General features: G+C 37.5%; 1 protein-coding gene across 1 annotated transcript; it reads right to left on the minus strand.

Annotated features, from left to right (window-relative positions):
• Positions 1-3,830: 3,830 nt before the first annotated feature.
• rbbp8 (retinoblastoma binding protein 8) lies at positions 3,831-22,628 on the minus strand. Its single transcript, XM_053494834.1, has 18 exons — positions 22,210-22,628; positions 21,466-21,508; positions 20,109-20,204; positions 18,639-18,736; positions 17,626-17,698; positions 17,030-17,184; positions 14,839-14,922; positions 14,553-14,623; positions 14,117-14,187; positions 13,845-13,932; positions 13,585-13,699; positions 12,803-12,873; positions 9,781-9,889; positions 8,785-8,979; positions 8,348-8,381; positions 8,170-8,263; positions 6,008-6,149; positions 3,831-4,166 (listed from the first exon to the last, which is right to left on the minus strand). Exons 1-18 carry the CDS (start codon positions 22,337-22,339, stop codon positions 4,078-4,080), a joined length of 1,758 nt encoding a protein of 585 aa, XP_053350809.1. The 5' UTR covers positions 22,340-22,628; the 3' UTR covers positions 3,831-4,077.
• Between the last annotated feature and the right edge of the window lie 296 nt (positions 22,629-22,924).

The following is a 22,924-nucleotide window of genomic DNA, read 5'->3' on the forward strand; positions in this document are numbered from 1 at the left end:
AGCCATATGGTAACTAGTTATATTACTAGTTAACATTTCATTATTACATTGCGTCGTTTAAGCTCTAAGTCCTAATATATAATGTAATACTGGGACTTTGATTTTAATATTGTTGCGTCCCCCAGTGCACAGAAACATACACTGGGCAAAAACTAAATAAAATAAATAACTTTTTCAGAAGGGTCAAAAAAGATATTTATAAATGCTTTATAAATGCTTAATGTTCAGACAAAAGCTGTGACCAAAGTAATTTAATGTTTAATATTTTTATTTTTTAGAATATTTACATTACTGATGGACTTAATTCACAAAAAGGAATCAAACCCACTTTACGCTTGACAGTTCAATATGAAATACGCTTACAATATAAAATCCATTTTACTGAAGAATTTAAAGCAGTTCCTCTTTAAAATCAAAAATCAAATCTCTTTAAAAGGATAAGTGAACCAGAAGGGCTATAAATAATATATTTTTAAGAAATTTAAAATTGGTAGACAATCAAATGCATGAATATCAGTTCACGCTGACCTCCTTTCCAGTATGTTCACAATGCAGATGACATTTACTTTATTCTCCAAATTCCATCAGTCTGTCAGTATAATTATACCAGGAGGCTAAAGTGATTCATTATAAATTGGGCCTTTCAGATCGTTAAGACAAGTGTATCATGTATCATGCTTGACTACTGTATGTTTGTGTGTAGTCATGTATGATTATTGTATGTTTACAATGAAGATAAATAAAGGGTATTGTACAGTAGAATTGTAAAGTAACTACTTCTCACTGTGTCAAGAAAACATTCCCCAGACCATTACACGACCTGGCCTAACGACAAAATCAGGTTGGATCGATGGATTCGTTGTGTTGGCATCGTGTGCGGCTCATCAGACCAAGCTCCATTATTTCCAGTCTTCTGTTACCTTGTTTTGGTAAGACTGTGCCCACTGCAGCATCAGCTTTCTGTTCTTGGCTGGCAGAAATGCCACCTGATGAGGTCATAAGTTGTTGTAGCTCACCAGCCTGAAAAGATTGATGTGCATTTTGAGATGCATTTCTCCTCACCGTGTGTGTGTCCTGTGATGGATTGGCACCCTGTCCAGGTGTACCTTGTGCCCTAAGTCTCCTGGGATAGGCTCTATGTCCCCCGCGACCCTCAATACAGGATAAAGCAGCATAGATGATGAGTGAGTGAGTGATTTCTCCTCACCATACTGTAATTAAAGAGAGGTTATCAGAGTTACTGTAGCCTTTCTGTCAGCTCAAGCTCAATCTATTGGTGGTTTCCATCAAGGCATTTCCAAGAGAAGTTTTCCCACTTGATGCAGTAGCTTGTATTTGCTTGCGTGGTTTTATGCACTGCACTGTTGCCAAAGAATTGGGTAATAATTGGATGAGCAGGACGTGCAATGAGAATACAGCAGAGTTCTGCTGACCTTGACTACCTTATTCAACTGACATTTATGTGCTTCTATATTATTTAGGTTTATTTATTATTCATATATGTTGTTTAAATGTACATATTTTTTGGATTCACAGTTTTTGGAAAATAGGGGAAATATGTATGAATATTATACACAAATATAGTCCTGCCTTAACCATCTAGTTTGTGTGTGTGGAGTTTGCGTGTGTGGAGTTTGTGGGTGTGGAGTTTGCACGTTCTTGCTGTGATTGATGCAATTAATGATAGTAAACATCTTTTTGCAGTACTTTAACATAAATAGTTATTGTTCACATTTCTAGTATCAGTTATTTAAGTTAAAAATTGCTTTTTTCATGTCTATTATTTAAACCAAGAATTCAGAAAACAAAGTGACTGCAATGCCAGGCATATATACACATATACACATACACTGATATATAGATAGCCATTAAAAACTCCTATGTTACAGGATTATGTTTTCTGCCTCTCTATTGTTTTTTTTAAGTGACCTTTTCCAATACGAATAGGTTTACGACATAGGAGTGTACTCTTTGACTCGCAGCATTCAGCCTCATGTATTACACATCTCTTGTGTTGGAGCGTTATTTCTATTTAATATAATTAATCTGGGTTTACACTGTATTTCACAGACTATATTGAGGATATTAAATGATGCATGACTGTACAAAACTTTTCAAAGTAAAAATCTTCAGTGTTTTCCTGAATAGCTGTTCAATGTGCAAGTCTGGTTCACAGAACTAAAACACCAAGTGTGTACAGAGAGTAAAACAATAATGTCTCAAATAATTGATATGGTTAGCTAGTAATGTCAGCAACCTAACAGAATTGACAAATTAATTGGTGAACTCTTCTTATTGTCTCTAGAAGTAAATATATCAAATTTGTAATTTCTACAGTAATATTTTTCGGGGATGAAATGTAAAAGTTCCTTATATATTTTTTTTATTTATTCACCTGCAATTATAGAAGAAATGTTTTGCATTTTTTACATGGAATGAACCAGACATGGACAGAACATGCAAATTTTGCACTAGTATTATATTTACATGTAATTACACTTACTTTCTTAATAAATATTTTGGTAGAAAATATTCATAGTTATAATAAACACCTATAGTACTGTTATTCTAACCAACAATCTATTAATGTTTAGGATGTTAAATTAAAGCACTAAAATGAACATCACATAGTTTTGAGACAGGAATTGCAGTACAGAACTTTTTTTACACTGACATTCCTCGCCAGTCATGTGCTGTAGACGTTTGCCTAAATTACCAAATAACTAGCCTATGGACAGATGTCTCTCGCGCTCTGATTCAGGTTAGTATAAAGAGAGAGCTGTGAAATACGCAAGCTTTTGATTGCATCAGGTATCCTGCAGATAGTACTGAGCCTGGAGACCTTGCAGACCCTGAAGCCTAAACAGATACAGTGAAACCGCGAGTAACGTGGTTTGCGAGTGTTCCGCAAGACGAGCAAAATTTTTTAACAAATTTTAACTTGGAAAATTAACAAGTCTTGGTTTACGGGTACCATGTATCACGCATGCGCTTTTTGTTTTGATGCTGAGCATCACGTGATCACTAAGCCAACGTTTTTTCTCTCTCTTGCGCTGCGGAATTGTGGGTAATCGTTTCCCCTGCTGGGTCTTAGTGCAAAAGCAAGTCATCATTCTTTAGAGAGGTTAAAAATCAATTTTCTCCCTCTGTATCAGCCTGCTCTGTGTCTGTGTGCGTGCACGCGTCATTGGATACCGTGCCCCACACACACACACACACACACTTTCTCTCTGCTCTACACAGTAACACTGCTCTGTCGCGATTCTTTTTAAAGGTAAAGTGCAGGTTAATTTGTTTTATTTTTACTTTACAGCAGTGTTTCCGTTGTGTGCGCGCGTGTGTGTGTGTGTGTGTGTGTGTGTGTGTAAAAAGAGTGGGGGAAGGGTAACTGTGTAAGAGAAGAACAGGGAGAGGAGAGCTTAGTTTAGATTCACACACAGACACACATACACAGCGCCTGCACGCACAAACGAAAACACTTATTCTGTCTGGATTTATCTTTACTTCTTTTGAAAGGTAAAGTGCAGGTTAATTTGTTTTATTTGTAAGATGTAATATTTTGTATTAATTATTATTTTATTATTTTTTTTTTTTTAGCTGTGGAATGAATAATTTGAGTTTCTATTATTCCTTATGAAAAAATTTGATTTGGTTTATGAGTGTTTTGAAATACGAGCCCGCTTCCGGAGCAAATTATGCTCGTAATCCAAGGTTCCACGGTACTGGCACTATTTGAATGTCACATGGTCTTCATTAAGCTTTTTTTTTTTTTTTTTTTTTTTTAAGTTGCATGTGATGTTGGGCTCTGAGCAGATGTGGCAGATTTCATTAATAAAAGTAACATAAACAAGTGTTTATTATAGCTTATTTCAACAATATTATAACAATTTACTATTTACAACCTGAATCATATACCAAAACACCCATTACACCTACTAATTACAAATAAGTTTCCCAAACAAAACTGGATTTCTACAGAATTTCCCATGGGCTATAGAGTTAATATTGTGTTATGCTACTATAGTCTTAGTTTGTACAAATTTCCGTAACTATGAAGCGTTACATCAGAACCCACTACTACGGTTTAGCTTTTGGTGAGAATGTAGCGAGGTAAGGTGTTCTCCTCCTCAAACGTAAATCTGCTTGGTTGTCCTCTTTGATGTATCCTGTTAAAAACAAACAATTTACAATTTTAAGTTTAACCTTTTTAAAATAATGTACCATTTTCTATTAATATGTCTATTAAACTTTTACCAAGATAAAAGTTTTTATTGTAACGAAAAACTTCTAGTTAAAGTTTTTAACGTGCATGTATGTGACACCAGGTGCTTAGCCTAACATATAAAACGGTCTCTGTTAATAAAGAAAGACTTTTCTGACTTTCTTAGACCAAATGACTCATCCATTTATCTACTAAACTTTGAGAGTGATTAATTGTGTCCAAATCTCCCTCCTCGCTGCCAGTATTATTTAGTATTAGTATTATTACAGCTCGATGGTCAAGGCACTGGACTTAGGTCCAGAAGGTCCCATGTTCAAACTCCACCACCACCAAGTTGTCTCGTGGGCCCCTGAGCAAGGCCCCTAACCTTCATCTGCTCAGATGTATAATGAAATAAAAATCCAAGTTGCTCTGAATAAGGGTTTCGGCCAAATGGCGTAAACAAACAAACAAACAAACGGTCTTGTCAGACACAGTCACCAGGATAAACTTTCCACTTTGTTAACAACTTCTATTATAGCTTCTTCAAAGCTTGAACTTTCATACCCATTACTCCTAAGCCACTCCAAAGTGTTTATCGTGGGAAATCCCTCCAGCAAACTGTGGAAAGAAAAACTTTATAGACAAACAGTGTCTGCAGGTTCCTTTAAAGAACCACATGCTGCTGGCCTATCTAAGCTTTCTAGACATCTGGAACTTCAATCATTTCTGTAATTCAGCCTTTGGCTGCTTCCAAGATCCACCTCTCTTCTGCTGTTATTAGAAGCTGTAAGTGTGGCTCCTTCTCTCGATTTCTTAACTGATACACAATTTTCTAGTTTTTGCCAGTCCTCGGTAAAGCTGCTGCAGGTAAAAGACATCTAAAACAGCCCTGGTAGAGTTGTTGGTCTCCGCTGGTTTGATCTCGCAGTAATTGGTGATGACAAGCTGAAAGACTGCCAGGTTTTACACTTTGATCTACTTTGCATCTTCAGTCTTGGTGATGAAGCTCATCATGCACGTTTTTGGGAGATGGTCTTTCTACCTCTCCTGACTAAAGCGTCTCAGTCTGCACAGATCTCCTTACAGGTGACAGATCTCCTCTAGATATACAGTATGTTCTCTAAAGACATGTTCCTTGCGTTGGATGTCCTCTCTGCTGTCCTAAAGCAAACCACGCCCATGAAATGGATGACTGAGGCCAATTAAACTGACCATGGACCTCAAGCACATCACAAAGAAAACCTTTTTTCTCTCCAAGTGTCTTGGCGCCTGTTAACGGATCGAGGTAATGTTTATGAAAATCCAGGTAAGTCCGATGATGGCAGGGTAGATTTAATTTTAAAGCAATAATTCATTTTCTGTGACAAGTTGCACATTTTGACGTATTACAAATTTTTATAATTACATTATTCATATGCTTTAATGTCTGTTTTTTATGTCTGGTTCTTTTCAAGGTTTCTTACTTTTATTGTCTCAGGACTGTCTTAGTCCTTCCTTAAAATCACTGCCTTACATTTGCTCATTTTTTTTTTTTTTAATGTTTACAATTATGTTCCTTTGCAGAATTTAGACATTTCCATGTGACAACCATCACTAAAAGCGCTATACGAATAAAGTTGAATTAAATATCCTCATTCCTAAAATATTAAAAATTTTTACATTAATGTATTCCAAATATTCTTAATTTATATTAATGTAATCATTGTGATTTAGAATGGACACAAAGAGGGAAGATATACTCTAAAATATTCTCTAAATGTAAATAAATAAATAAATAAATAAATAAATAAATAAAAACAGTACCTCTCTCTATGCAAGTCTGTGTAGAAGGGAAGCCCACGTCCCAGAAGTGCTCTGGGGTGGAGGGGGGGATGTAACGGAATCGGTGCCGTGAGCAGGACGACAGTTTCTTCTTTCTCTCTTCCTCAGGGAGGTCAGCGTAATACTACATAAACACATTAAGGCATCATGAGAATTATTTGGTAAAACGTCTGAATCCTGATATTTTTTTCTAAACATTGCACTACCTCAAACATATAATATTAGTGTAAAATATGATGTGGGACTCTTTTGAATGAATAAACTTTTGGTGACCCACAGTCTCCTCTAAAAGTATTGGGACAGTAAGGAAAATTCCTTTGGTTTTGCTACACTATTTGCTAAAGACATGTGGGTTTAAAATCAAAAGCTTGATTTGAAAAGATAAATTTGAATTTTAACTTTATTTACATATAGGTATTATAAACAACTTAGACCACGGTACCTTTTGCTTTTAGCCTACTGTACCTTTTATTGCACTGAATTTAATATATTTTTATGTTGCTTTCTCTCTTTCATAACTATGCATAGTACAGTTTACAGTACAGTGGAACCTTGGATTGTGAGTTTCGCAAGGCGAGCAAAAATTTTAAATAAAACGAGCGAGGTCTTAAGTTTGCATGCTTTACTTGTAAAGTCAACATCCGTGTGCGCATGTACTTTTTTTGTGTTTGTGTGAGAAAGTCGTCCTACACATTAGCCCCTTCCTCCTGTCTCTGGCTCTGGCAGCAAGATGGTATCTATGTGTCCATGTGTGTTTGTGTGCGCGCACTTGTGTGAGTGAAAGTCTAAATCGCTAAACTGGTGTGTGTGCGCGTGTGTGGTTGTGTGTACACACAGTAGATCCCCTACCCCAGCATCACCAGTATACTAATCACTCATCTCACATCACCTGCACCTGTTTCCCACTGCCTTAAGTTAGATGTTTTTTATGCCTGAATGATTCATAGGTCAATGTGTGGCTTAAAAAACAAAACAAACTCCCTGAGACTGGACAGAAAATGAGAGATAAAACATTGTTAAAAAATGGTTGAAAAAAAAAAAAAAACTCTAGATTTTTCAGGATTTTTCAGGACAATACAAACTCTGACTCTATGTTCAAACATGTTCTACATGGCTTTACACATTCAGATCCGTGTACCAGGGAACTAAAGCTAAAATGTAATATTCATCATTAAAACGCATACTCAGATGTCTTCAGTGTACAAACAAACAAACAAATCTTCACAGAGCACAGAGCTGGTCTTTACTGGTTATTACAAACACACACACGGTTTGCGAGTGTTCCACAAGACGAGCAAAGATTTTTAATACATTTTGACTTGAAAAATGAACAAGTCTTGGTTTACGAGTACCGAGTATCATGTAAAACGCATGCGCTTCTCGTTTTGACGCCGAGCGTCACGTGATCACAAATGAGCCATCGGTTTTTCTCTTTTGTGTAACGGGAAAAAAAGTCTCATTAGAGAGGTTAAAGATCCATTTTCTCCCTCTCTGTATCAACCTGCCTTTGTGTGCGCGAGCATCATTGGACACCGTGCCCCTTCAAATACACACACACACTCTTTTTCTCTGCTCTACACAGAAACAGTGCTCTGTCATGATTCTTTTTAAAGGTAAAGTGCAGGTAAATTTGTTTTATTTTTACTTTACAGCAGTGATTCCGTCCACTCACTCAAGTGTCATTAGAGAGATTTCTTTTTTATTTTCCCGATAAAATAGTGTTTTTACATTAGTGCGTGCGTGCGTGTGACACACACACACACATACACACACAAATACACACACACACAGGAAAAATAAATGGAAACACTGTCAGGACTTATTTTTACTTTTTTCAAAGGTAAAGTGCAGGTTAATTTATTTAATTTTTATTTTGTATTAATTATTTTTATGTATTTTTTTTTTGACTGTGAAACGAATAATTTGAGTTTTCATTATTTCTTATGAGAAAACTACACTCGCTTTGATTTACAAATGTTTTGAAATACAAGCCTGCTTCCAGAATGAATTATGCTCGTAATGCAAGGTTCCACTTTATAATGTCTAAGAATAAATTTTGTATTAAAATATTATACTTTTCCTGAAGTCCATATACATGTTTTTCCTGCCTCTGTATATATTTGGATGAACAAAATCTTACTTACAATCTCACATTCCTTGCACGTGTGACCTTGAAGTTTCCTCCGTTCAGCTTTCTTGCGTACAACTACTACATGAGCAACAGACCTGTTCTTATCACTGTACACGAAGGAAAGAACAGACCATGATTATACATCGTTTATTTCATACTCTGTTAACAGAACACATAATTCCAGATCTCACCTCTCAGGAGAATCTCCCATGGGTTTCTCTTGTTCTGTTTACAAACAAAAATGCATTAGTTAATGATGTATTGTTGTGATTAGACTGTAGGAAGTTAATATAAAGTTATGTTAATACCAAGCACACCATTGTTTTTCTTGTAAAATTCCCAATAAATTTGATGTGTCACATGACCCTCTTCCTATTGAAAAAAACAAAAGTTGGATCCAAAATGGCCGACTTCAAAATGGCCACCATGGTCACCACCCATCTTGAAAAGTTTTCCCCCTCACATATACTAATGTGCTACACACAGGAAGTTAATATTCCCATTTTATTAAGGTGTATCCATATAAATGGCCCACCCTGTACATTGATGCAACTACATGCCTGTGGTTTTTACATAAAATTACATAGTGCTATTAATTGCTCTATTAGGCAAGTGTAAAAATCTTTACCATCCATAAACTCTGCTTCCTCCATCTGTTCATCTTGTTTCATGTCCTCCTTTTGTTTTTCACATTCTTCCTCATCCTCATGATCATACTCCTCCTCCAAGGCGCTCGTCTCGTCCTGAGGGCAGGACTCATAATCTTCATGCCCAGTGGTATCAAAGATATTTGCTAAGCTGTCATTAGCCTTCTGCCCTATTCCTACAAAAAAAAAAATACAGAATTTAAAAATTTCAAGATTTGTTGAAGATTAAGAATGATTTAAGAAAGCAAATTAAAGACTGGGACTGCGAAATACATATTATTATAAGAGCTGACTGTTTCATCTGCTCTGGTTATGAAACATGTAAATAATCATTTGTTTTCATTTAGCAATCATCAATATAAATTATCAGCAATAATAATATGACTAAGTTAAAAGATGGCAGATTGCAGTTCTTTTGCTACAGTCAGAAACACATCCTCTGATTGGTCGACAGAACTGTAGACTGCTAGTGGATGGCTAGCAGGAGTAACTGTTTTCAACACAGAACCAAGTGATAAAAACATTACTTTTTTTTACTTGCCGGAAGGGACAACTGCACAAGACACAAAGTTACCTTGCTTAACGAGCACTGGTTAAGGTCCTGCAACATGACTAATGTGCTCCCCGAGGATTTTCCACGCGACCTTTAAATCATTATTGACTCTGATGTCTCAGACATTAATTTTCTATACCATTAATCCTCTACAGGGCCGCAGGAACCTGAAAAGTATCTTAGGAGACTTCACTATGCCACTGTGCTGCCATGTCTTGTTTAATTTCTAACTTGTGTCTTTATACGACTCTGATAATTTGGTCCAAGACTTCTGTCCTTCTGCTTGTGGTGAGTATTTCATTGGGTCCTGGAATATAATCCCTCATATCTATAATAATGTAATTTAACTGGCACTTCACTGGCTCCAGGCACATTTCACACATTTATAATGTTCAGATAATAATGTGAACAGAATTGCAGATACCTGGGATGCTGTTCGTCTGGTCCAGTTCAGTCTTCTTTTGGTGAGCTACTAGCAAACTATGGCTCACATATGTGCAGTCAAAGTCTACAGTCTCTGCCTGTATTTTGGGCTGCGAGAAAAGAAAAGAAAAAAAAATGTGTCATAAAACCCCTTGCACATTACAGGAACTCGGTTGGAGTGATTGCCAAACCCCCACACAGGCCTGACCTCGCTCCAAGCCATTTCTACATGTTAAAGGAGTTGCAGACATGAAGAAGGCAGTTCGGTCATGGCTGTGGCGTACTGAGAAAGTTTTCTACATTGATGGTGTCCAAGCACTAGTGAAGCACTGGAATAAGACCATTAGTGTAGCAGGAGATTATATAGAGAAACTAGATGCGCCACGACTTCATTCACATGGAATTTATACTCATAAGCGTGTTTTTAAAATAATGTACAGTGCCATCTTTTAATTCTGTAATTGAACTAAATTTTTTATATGTTAACGTGAAGCACGCGGAATGAGGGTGTGAGATTGTGTTTATTAAGTAGATTTTAAGTGCACACTCGTAAGCGCATTATTAAAAAAATTTTAGTGCCATCTGTTGAATTTTTGATATAAACTAATGATTTTTTTATGGTCGATGTTTTTGTGATATAAAGGCGTTTTTTATTTAAATTTCTAATTAGTGTACAGTGGGGGAAATAAGTATTTGTTCCCCTGCAGATGTTCTAAGTTTGCCCGCTTATAAAAAAAATGAAGGGTCTATAATTTTTATCATGGGTTTATGGTACAGGATAGAGACAGAATATCAAGCAAAAATCCAGAAAAAACACACAATACAAATATTATAAAAAATATTATAAATCGATTTGCATTTCAGTGAGGGAAATAAGTATTTGATCCCCAAGCAACCAACAATAGATCTGACTCTCACAGACTGGTTATGTGCTCATATGGTACACATACAGTGGTGTGAAAAACTATTTGCCCCCTTCCAGATTTCTTATTCTTTTGCATGTTTGTCACACAAAATGTTTCTGATCATCAAACACATTTAACTATTAGTCAAAGATAACACAAGTAAACACAAAATGCAGTTTTTAAATGATGGTTTTTATTATTTAGGGAGAAAAAAAAATCCAAACCTACATGGCCCTGTGTGAGAAAATAATTGCCCCCTGAACCTAATACTGTAACTGGTTGGGCCACCCTTAGCAGCAATAACTGCAATCAAGCGTTTGCGATAACTTGCAACACTTTACAGCGCTCTGGAGGAATTTTGACCCACTCATCTTTGCAGAATTGTTGTAATTTAGCTTTATTTGAGGTTTTTCTAGCATGAACCGCCCTTTTAAGGTCATGCCACAACATCTCAATAGGATTCAGGTCAGGACTTTGACTCACCTCATGGAGTAAGAATAATCATGAGAAAAATGAGGGACCAGTGCAGGACTACAAGTGAGGAATTTGTGAATGATCTCAAGGCAGTTGGGAATACAGTCACTGAACAAACCATTGGTAACATGATATGCCGCCAAGGATTGAATTCTGTGCAGCAAGGTCCCCCTACTCAAGCATGCACATGTACAGGCCCATCTAAAGTTTGACAATAAACAGAAGGATTGGGATAAAGTGAGACCAAAATTGAGATCTTTGGCATCAACTTGACACTCTGGTTTTAGAGGAAAAAATGCTGACGATGACCCAAAGAACACCATCCCTACAGTCAAGCACGGAGGTGGAAACATCATGCTTTAGGGCGGGTTTCATGCTATAGGTACAGACTGACTGTGCTGCATTGAGGGGTTAATAGAAGGGCCATGTATTGTAACACTTTGGACGAGAACCCTTCTGAAGATGGTTTGTGGATGGATCTTCCAGCATGACAATGACCCAAACGTACTGCCAAGACAACACAGAAGTGGCTCAAGAAGAATCACATTAAGGTCATGGAGTGGCCAGTATAGGCCATAGTAGTAGCCAGTATTCAGACCATAATCCTATAGAAAATTTATGGAAAGAGCCGAAACTTTGAGTTGCCAAGCGGCAGGCAAGAAATCTTAAAAAGTAAGAGAAAATCTGTAAAGAATAGTGGATCAAAATGCGTTCTGAGATGTGTGCAAACCAGGTAACCAACTACAAGAAAAGTCTTACCTCTGTGCTTGCAAACAAGTGTTTTTCCAGCACGTACTAAGTCATGTTTCACTTGAGGTTCAAATACTTACTGTATTCCCTCACTGAAATCCAAATCGATTTATAACATTTGTATTGTGTGCTTTTTCTGGATTTTTGCTTGATATTCTGTCTCTATCCTGTACCATAAACCTATGTTAAAAATTATAGACCCTTCATTTCTTTGTAAGCGGGCAAACTTATTTCCTTACTTATTTTCCCCACTGTATCTTCTCTTCCCGCGGGCCGATTGCGATGAAACAAAGCCTATATGTTACCTCAAGCTCGGCCAAATACACCTGTTAAAACCCCATTAAAATTTGTTCGGTAGTTTTTATGTGATGCGTGCACAAACAGACAGACACAAATTTCAAAAACCATCTTGATGAGTTCCAGCAAACATCTTCAATGTACAGACAAGCCAACTTTACAGTTTTAGTATATGTAATAGATAATAGGAGTTTTTACTCCCAGAACTTTACTCGCACCGCTTGTATGTACTGAAATCAAACAACTATAACTGACCTCTAGACACATCTCAAGCATAACTAAAGCAAATGCGATGTACATGACCACCTGTTCACTGTTAATTCTGGAAGTGTAGAATAATGGGTAAAAATGACATTTATAGTGATTCAAAATCAAATCCACAACACTTTAATTTAAGCTTCAATTGTCACATTTATATTATAGCTTAGTGAAATTCCTTCTTGGCATATCCCAGTGTAACCTAGTGGAGCTGGGGATCGAACCGCCAACCTTCTGATCAGTAACTCGGTGCCTCAGCCCTCTGAGCTACCACTACCACCAAAAAACTTACACCAATAGATAGTGCTACACAAGTTTAAGTGTGATTCAGAGTAGTACCTCTGGATGAGGAAGGATACTTGCATCATATTGGGACAGAGCAGCTCCTGGGTCCATGCTCCAGCTCTCATCTGGGAGATGGTGAGAAAATTATTATTTACACTCGTATACTATACAAATAAATACTGTAATTACAAATAAGAGTTGCTCATCATCTTAGATATTATTGGAATAAAAACAACCCACAAATTATTTAATCATGTTGAAATTAGAAGTTTAAAATTATCTAATAATAATAATAATTAAAATAATCTTTTATCACCCACTAACTTACTCACTATCTACACCACTTTATCCTGTATACAGGGTTATACAGGGGGGGACTGGAACCAAGGGACTTAGTGTACGAGTCGGCGTTCACCCTGGACGGGGTGCCAATCCGTCACAGAGCACACACACGATCATTTACACACTACGGGCATTTGGGAACACCAATTAATATAATCTGCGTGTCTTTGGACTGTGGGAGGAAACAAGAGTACGCGGAGGAAACCCATCAAGCACGGGGGGAACATGCAAACTCCATGCACACAGACTTGTTCAACTCATGGGGATTGAACCCTCGACCCTGGAGGTGCAAGGCGACTGTGCTAAGCACCAAGCCACCATTCCGCCTTAAAATCTTTTATCATGTTAGTTTATTTGACCACACCCACTGTAAACCTTAGTTTAGCCACAGCATCATCACAAAAGTGGAAATTAAAATACATTCATATTTTTACATTACAACAGCAAAAATGTGCGTGTAGCAGCTGTAGTATTGGGAAACATCACTCACATACCATTGGGACTACAGTTCTGGCTCAGCAGTGAACCCCTGCGTGGAGAAGATGGAGCATCAGGCATGGACCGTTCTGTCTCCCAGCTGCGTCTCACACATGGTTCCTTGAAAAGTGTCTTTATGGGAATATAATACAACTAACTTCAAAATAACACAGTAAAACGGATAAAAGTGCAACATCGTTTTTTTTTATACTCTAGAGCTTTATTTATTTAATTTTTTCATGAGAAGTACAAACCCCTGATCCACGACACCATGTACCTGCTCAGTTTGCTTGCTCGACTGTTTCTGTGAAGATTTCGGCCCATTTTGAGTTTTCATTTTATTCTGCTCTTCAGGCCCTAGACAACTATAAAGAAAACGGAGAACAGACAACAACATGCGTTTGATTTCCCCTTTCTGAAAGACTAAAATTTGTTGTATGCTAAATAATATTCTAGCTAAAGTGAGGATATTACTAAAACCAAGCTCTAACACTTTTTTTTAACATCGGTTAGTTTCCTGATAACAGCTCGCTGCGAACGTCTACTTACTTAGTGGCATTCTTTGCTTTGTGCTTAGATTTAGCGACAACGCTCTGAGAGTTTACTTCACTCTCCGACATCTGAAAGCAAGAGATACTTAAAGTTAACAAAGTTAATGCATTGCCACACCTTACATTAGGGATGAGTATCACCAGGGAGCACTCGATGCGATACCTAGGTGCAGATTTGATTTGTATTGAGATACTCATGATCATGATTCACAATTTTAAAATATAATATTTATATTTAAATCTAAACAATCATAGCAAATAGTTCGCTTCTACGCCACACAATGCTGTGCTGTGTAATTAGGTTAGAGAGCACCATGTGCTGCGTTATAAAGGAACAGGAGAAAAATAGCAGTTTATGAAATATGTTTTGTGTTAACCTATGCAACCTACAACATTTCACTGGAAAAAAAAAAAATCAATAGTTTTTGACTAACCTGCTCAGAATTTATCTCTATCTGGCAACTTTCTGCAACCACAGTTCTGCCATGAATTTTGATATTGCTCTCTAAATAAACCACACAAACAAGATTACATAGAAGAGTTAGAAATAAGGTAATTGTAGAACCTGCTGTAGTCTAAATAAAAACTGTATCATAAATAAATCCTTTTTTTCCTAAGAATAGCACAATAAAAAAGCCATAGTCATCACCGTGAGTTAACAGTAAGAATCTGATGGCACTTGGATTTGTGCATTAGTTTATCAGATAATGAAGCTCTTACTTGTAATACACGTCACATCCATATCACACGTCTCTGGCACCAGCACAGCTCCAGCATGGCGGTCCAGCTCTCGCTGCTGACGGTCTACAGGACACAAAACAGACAAGAGCAGGTCTTTCAACACTTTCTATCAAAGTGTACAGTCAGTCCAAAATATTTGGACAGACAACGTTATTGTTTTTTAAGCTGTCTCACAATATACTGAAGTTGGAATTAAAGAATCATAATAACCGTGAAGTGTAATCCTTCAGCTTTAATTTAAGGATATTCACAATGACTGCCTGAAGTGTGAAACCCAGATACATCAGTTTCTTCCCTGCCTGTTTATGAGGTACATCACCGACAGTTTTGTGCTTCCAGCAAGTGACATGGTGATTGACCCGCCCACTGCAGAACTTTCCACTTTCCGCATTGCTTTCAACACATACTTCAGGTGATCGTCCATCTTAAGTGTTATCTGTTATCACCCAGATAAAGGTGGGTTCCCTGTTGAGTCTGGTTCTTCTCAAGGTTCCTTCCTATTGTCATCTTGGGGAGTTTTTCTTCTTGTTTATTAAGGACAATCTGATCATGATTTATACACATTTCCTCACACTTTCCAAACGCATTTCCATAATTTCTTTTTATTCTGTAAAGCTATTTTGCGACAATGGCCGTTGTTAAAGGTGCTATGGAAATAAAACCAAATTGAATAGAACTGTCTGTTAAGAACCATCCATTGATATTTTAAGCATTTGCCTAAATCTGAGCAGCCTGAGAGGATAAGATGTGGGAGGTATGCTACAGATCATGAGCAGTTCCTTCTGTTTATCATACATATCCATAATTCTGACACGCATCAAGTTTACCCAGGTTTCACCATGACATAGGAAGTTGTTTTACCATAAATATCTTTTTTTATACATGCCTTGGCAAAGTTTAATATTGCCTTTATGTTTTGAGGCTTCCTAAAGTTGTAAATCTTTCGGTAAACCGTGTGAATTGACACAGATACTACTACCCTTCATATCTTGTCAAGAGTTTTTTTTCCTTCAGCAAATCACTGCATATTTTAAATTGTGTGTGATTCCTAAAAAACAAAGTACAGAGTGAAGTCCTGTCCGGGCCTCACGGGTCTGTTTACCTTGCAACATTGCAGCTTGTTCCAAATTATACCGCCTGGCGACAGACGCAGCTGTGTGTAACAACGTGTCCGAGGTTTTTACCTGGAACGCGCAATACACGGGTTCCAGGTAAAAGCACTTTTATCTCCGGGCTACACGGGTTCCAGGTTAAAAAATTTAACTTTTTTAAAAAGAAAGAAAGAAAGAAAGAAGAACGCAGGAAAGTAAAATGAACAAATAAATAGACTATTTTATTTTAGGATTGTGTTAAGACTAGAATCTTGAATAATGAATCTTGTTTTCATTTAAAACCATGGACAAAAGTTAGTTTAAGTGTTTTATAAGCTGTAAGACGTAATACATGTAAAGCTAAATTATATTTTTCTCCCTTCAATATGATCTGATGCATGAGTCTGGTGATCCGCTCCACTCCTCACTTCACTCTGCACTTCAGTGTCTACCAGGATGGCCTTCACAGTGCTTTGTGAATGCGTCATCAAGTGATTCTAATAAGTTATACGATTTTAATTATGTTTTTGTAATGACAGCAAAGTTTATCAAATGAGGATTTCTACAGTGGGTTTTATTTCACCTTTTGATTGATAAAGCGACATTATATTAGTTCTGATATGAAGTGCAGCCGTAGTACATTGTACTGTTTATATCGTGCCATGTGTTTGTGTTCACTATATAAAAGTCCAATTCTAGCAATTTGTTATATTGGAGCTGTTACTTTACTCACTCAGGGCTGTCAGTCAGTTTGTAGTGTTTTGGGGAATTATTTCTGTTCACAAATGATTTGGCTATTCAGTGTCTGAAATGTAGCTAATCAAGATTAATAAATTAACAAATGTGATGCTTTTGCACTGAATATCAGTCATTCAGCACTTTTCCTCGTGCAGTACTGATTAATCAATTAATTTGCACTTTTCTTCTTTTCCCTGCTGACAGAAAACACAGACAAGTGCCACAACTTTGAATTTCTTCTTGCATACTGTATGTGTGATTTATAACCATCAACGTCCTAATGTTGAATTGTGGAGGACACGTGTGTGTGTGTGTGTGTGTATAATCTCTGCGTGACTAACCAGGTGGTGATTGAGACAGCAGTTTTTCAGCATAGCGAACGTGGCTCTGATCTTTCTTGCGCTTCATCTTGTTGACTACAGGAAAGGACAGCGGCTGCTTCGGCGAGTCCGGGATCATGCCTTCCTCTGGCTCTGAGAACGATGTCTGCTGAAAACTAAACACACACCTCACAGAATTACTCACCAGCAAAATTCTCCTTTTCCTCGCATCCATCAACATCATCAACATTACAGTTAAGAGCACCTTACTGAGTGAAACTCTCTCTCATTGGCCATTTAACCATTAACCAACTGCCATGTTAATGGGATATTAGAAGTGAGGTATAGACTTGCTTGGTCTTAAATGTAAAGTAAACGTGTATACGTCAAGCATGCTGAGAAAAATATGCCACAATGTACACCCTCTGTGGCACAGTTTTACACCACCAGTGCATTTTATCCCATTCACATGCAAAGCGCTTTGATCTCTACATTTCCATGGTTTTCCAGAATGCATGAGCACCTGTGAATATGGAATGTGCTTCTGGTACAGTAACATGAGGTGTGTTTGTGTGTGTGTGTGTGTGTGTGTGAGCGCGCATGTTCATATCACTTACATTTGGCCGCGTAGCCGCTCTAGCTGAAGATTTAGCTTTCTGTTCTCTTCTTTAAGCATGTCCCTCTCACATTCTAAAATAAAAAATATATAAATATTGTTATATTTAATACTAATGTCATTTTTGCAGTAGTATTGAACTTTAATACTACTGCAAAAATGACATTACACACCAATCCGCCATTTCACTGTGAAGTTATGCGTTTTTATGGCTCCGCCCCCTCGGGGATGACTGCACAAGACCTCTGGGGTGTGCACAAGACCTCGCAGGGTAGACTGGGTGAGGCCTTCATGGATCGAACTTGTTCGTCCAGTACATACCATGGGCGTCATGTGGACTGGGCTCTGCTGAGTTTGGAGGCCCGGTTTTCTGGCTTTACTGTAAGATCGGACCGGACGGGCTGGTCTTTGCCCCCATCAGGCATATGATTCTGTTTCCAATTTACTGATTTACAATAAAGAATACACGCTAATGTATTAACGTTATGGCTGACTAGTGTAAAAGATTCTTAGGCATCCAGGCGAGGTTATCTGGAACAGTTGATATTGAGATGTATCTGCTACTTCTGCACTGTAAAGCTTCATAACGCCTCTAATCTGAGGTGCTGTTTGTTAATCGATTTCTGAAGCTGTTGCAAATGCACTTAACACGATACTGTTCTTCCAAGAACTGTTCCAGAACAGCGTCATGTCTTAAAATAACAACTGACTGTCGTTGTTACTTAACTACATAATTCCATACGTGTCATTTCATAGTTTAAAATCTCCACTATTGCTCTAGAATGTAGAAAATAAATCACTAAACAAAAGACATTGAATTAAAAGGTGTGTCCAAACTTTCGGCTAGTACTGTACAAGTATATCTGGAATTCTACTCTTTTATATTTAAACTTCAATTCACATCTACTGTATATTGTAAACTTACTTAAATAGGTTTTTAGAAACATATTTAAATGAACAAATTGCCAGCGCGCTGTAAAAGAGAAACTGAAAGAGAGGCGAGTGTGTACTTACGAAGTTCATTAAGAAGTGGAAGGTTTTCAAACATGGCTTGTGTTTTTTTCATCTGCTTTTCTGTTTCTCCGCAGCGATCACATGGTCCAGACTGTAATCTAAAAACATATTCATCACATATTACACAAACATGAACTCGTCTAATTTCATTACATTTTATTGGAAGACTTTTGTTTATTTAAAAGAAGTTACTTACTACAGTGTTTCTTATTAACATATTGATTAACTATTTATCTAATAATTCATGTGTGTTAGTTCATCAGACTCAGAGATGTGAAATGTACAATGAAAAACTATAAAGCCAGAAATATATCTGATTTTTTTTTTATAAACACTATATATCGTAATAAATAAATGCAAGTAAACATTCAAACAAAACATACATGCTGAGGATTCATTCATTTATTAAAGGTAACAAGGTAAAACTTGCAAATAGCAAAAAACTTACAAACACTGGACTTTATTCTGATTCTGACTAAATCCATTCTTAAACTAAGAATGAAAGTGTTAACAAGGCAATAGACCTTTTTCAGACATGTGACTTGGTGGACAGAAACAGTATTAGACAACATGAGGTGTTGTTTTTAGGAACCAAAAAAAGTAAGACTACTTGTAAACTTCTGATTAGATATCCTAATGCTTTGTCACTAAGATGAAAGAGAAACCCAGTAATAGAGGGCTTCAGTTCTGCTGATTACTTTGATATGCAGGATGTTGTGATGGACCTTCAACTTCAAAATTCTCTCTCTTTCAAAAGCAAAATAAGCGTGTTGAAATGTCTGAAGAAGGGAATAAGCATATCAATTTGCAGAAGTTTGATTTGTTCTCATAAGATGAACAAAGGTGCTTTGTTTGTACACCTCAAACATGCACAAATACACAGTCAGGCCAATAAGGGAAAGAAAAAGAAAAAAAGTCACCACTTCATAAGGGTCGAATTATCGGCCTGTGTCAAATCCTGAAAACAATTAAGTAGATTTTAAATAACTGTAACGAGGTTACAACATGTTATTGTTAATTATACATGCTAATTAAAACCTGGAGGGATAGTGCTTAGTGCTGAACCTCCAACCTCGTGGAGGAAATGTGGTCAGAAAAAAACTAATAAATGGAGATCACTTAAACCACTGGTGAAGAAAAACATACAGTATGCTTCTCACACACACACACACACACACACACACACAGTTACAAGAACTCACAGGATTAGGACTAAACAGCTGTATGGCCAAAAGAAAACCACTCGTTTGTGGGACTCATTAAAAAAACTTTAATTTGTTCTGTTTGTTTCCACTAATTACATATTTAATTCAGTTTTATTTACTGATTTATTTAAGTGGTCTTGGTCTAAACTGGTCAAAAGCTTGTTGTTACCTAGAGCATATCTCTATACAGTGTAAAGTATGAATCTTATGAGCAAACATTCACGTGAGGAAACTGTAAAAGTGAAAGGAAACCTATGTGAAGTACCTTCCCTTCAGGGCTTTAATGGATTCCTGCAGCGTTCTCGTCTGCTCCCGTAACTGCTGGTTCTTATTATAAAACTCCTCCAGTCTTTGTGCATCACTAACGGCAAAAGTAAATCAGTCAGACTCAGAAAACACAGCACAGAATAGAACGTGTTGTTAAATAATTACTTGAGTAACCAGACTGTCACAAGTACATAATTTATTTAGTTATTCATTTTCTTTTCAAAAAAGTGAATTATTACTAAAGTACTAACACATCAATCATACTCATGTCTGTATGCTTTGTACAATGATTGTTCGAGTCAAACCAGGACTTTTGATTGCAGACAATAACAGAACACAGTTACAAGTAAAATAAAAACTCCCTTTATTTCTCTATATAATCCACAGTTACACTAATGCACTAATCCCAGCGTTTTCACTAGTGCTTGGATACCACTTCTACAAGACTGCAAGCTTTCTCATTACACCAAAGTCACGATCGATCTGTCGGTCTATCTGGTATCACTCAAATGAGGATGGGTTCCCTGTTGAGTCTGGTTTCTCTCAAGGTTTCTTCCTGTTACCATCTCAGGGAGTTTTTCGTTGCCACTGTTGCCGTCGTCCTCAGCTTGCTCATCAGGGACAATCTTTACATTTTGATTAATACAAGCATAAATAAGTATTTTGATTGTGTAAAGCTGCTTTGCGACAATGTCAATTGTTAAAAGCACTATACAAATAAAATTGAATTGAACTGAATTGTCTGCTTCACATGTGGAAAGCTGGCCTACCAGGAACTCCTTTATCCCCCCCCCAACATGTGGAAATTACTTGAAATGAGGTCAGAACTGTACGAGGGATGTGACAACAACTTTTAGCTGAGTTACTAGTGGTGCTGGTGGATGATTGCGTGTACAGTTTAAACTGCAAGTTGGAGAAATCATCAGCATTTTGCGGACGCTCTCCTTCAAAAGTGCTTCGAAGTTTCCTTCACATATCAGTCAAACACTGTTTTAGCTCTTTAGTCGCTGGTTAAGGATTGCTAGTAAAGTGACTCGGCTGTACAGACCTCTACAGGAAGTACAGAAAACAGTCTAGATCCATGTCTTCCTCAATCCATGAGAGATGCTGGGACCAAGTGCAAGTGTCGAGCAAGTGCTGCAGGATCGGAGAGAACGTGGAGGTGTGTTTAGCTTTGTAGTTTTTCATTCTTGTCACTGTGTTTGAAGTGTTTTAATTCGTTTGTGAGACAAGTCATCACAAATCCCAGTTTGACTTGAACACCACCAGTACTTTCCACGTCTGGATCTGAACTAACTTGATAAAAAAAAATGTATGTTTAAGGAAAAATAGATTCTGAATAAAACATTACTTACAAACAACGATCCTTCTTCAGTTTATTCACCTTTAACTGTAGCTCTGAGAAGAAGAAAAACAGGAAGATGATGAACAACAACAAGAAAAAGAACAAGAAGAAGAACAGGAAAGAGAAGAAAAAGAAGAGGAAGATTATCATAAACTTCCATCAGTCGTCCCTTTCTCTGATCATCATCTCATAGTACTGAATATGACTGAATATGAGATGAGGTGAGATTAGATTGAGATAAAGATAAACTGAGGATAATCCGAGGTGATATGAGATTAAGGTGAGATGAGGTGAGACACAGAAGATGGTGGAGTTGATCAGTCGTCCCTTTCTCTGATCATCATCTCATAGTACTGAATATGACTGAATATGAGATAAGGTGAGATTAGATTGAGATAAAGATAAACTGAGGATAATCCGAGGTGATATGAGATTAAGGTGAGATTAAGGTGAGACACAGAAGATGGTGGAGTTGATCAGTCGTCCCTTTCTCTGATCATCATCTCATAGTACTGAATATGACTGAATATGAGATAAGGTGAGATTAGATTGAGATAAAGATAAACTGAGGATAATCCGAGGTGATATGAGATTAAGGTGAGATTAAGGTGAGACACAGAAGATGGTGGAGTTGATCAGTCGTCCCTTTCTCTGATCATGACTGGTGTTAGTACTGAGTGTGACAGGTGATATGAGATGAGATGAGATGAGATGAGATGAGGTGAGACTGAGACACAGTATCTTGCCCCCTGACCCTGCACTGCGTTGCCATGACACTCCCTGAGGCGCTGCAGCAGATCCTGGAACAGCTCGGTGCTCTCGGCGGCTCGCGCGCTGCTTCCCGGAGTGCACACGTCATCACTGCCGCCCTGCGCGCTGCTCATTCTGCCCTCCCGGCCCTCGGGACAACAACCTGCCGCGCGTCGATCAGCTTCACCGGGGGAGAACAACACTCTCTTCTCCTGTGCTGAAAGAGCGAGCAGCCAAATCCTACACCCGAATAGCGACTGCGCGCGAGACGTTCAACTTCCGCGTTATCTTGCTAGTTTATGTGTCTGTAACAAACTATCCAACTTCTAACGTAAGTATAAGCAATAACAATCTTTTCTCGGAATCATTAATACTGTATGCAACTTCACAGCCGCAATCTGATAAACCAAACGAATATGGCGCCAGTCGTGTTTGCGTCGCGCCCAAACAGCATCATTATTCATTCTACGTAGTGCACTATATACCGCCTGATAAAAGGAATTGCTGTAACTACCCTAAGTAGTGCTATTATATATGGAGCTGTCCTGTTTTTGGGATCCAGCCATCAAAACTCGCGTTTCTACTTTCCAGCGCAGAGACTTATTAGCGCCATCTATCGGCTGGTTCTAAAACAGCTGTGAATTCCTTTACCTTTGCTTAAAAATAATTTAATATTATCTAAAAATATTATATATTAGCGCTTTTTATGGATGAGAATT

This window comes from Clarias gariepinus, chromosome 4 (assembly GCF_024256425.1).
Source record: "Clarias gariepinus isolate MV-2021 ecotype Netherlands chromosome 4, CGAR_prim_01v2, whole genome shotgun sequence".
NCBI classification, from domain to species: Eukaryota; Metazoa; Chordata; class Actinopteri; order Siluriformes; family Clariidae; genus Clarias; species Clarias gariepinus.

Coding starts and splice junctions, on each gene's coding strand:
- rbbp8 (XM_053494834.1), bottom strand. CDS start 22,339: ATGAGCAGCGCGCAGGGCGGCAGTGATGACGTGTGCACTCCGGGAAGC. Junction 9,890..12,802: donor GTATCCTTCCTCATCCAGAG/GTACTACTCTGA, acceptor CTTTTCTCGCAG/CCCAAAATACAGGCAGAGAC. Junction 8,264..8,347: donor ATGGGAGATTCTCCTGAGAG/GTGAGATCTGGA, acceptor CTTCGTGTACAG/TGATAAGAACAGGTCTGTTG.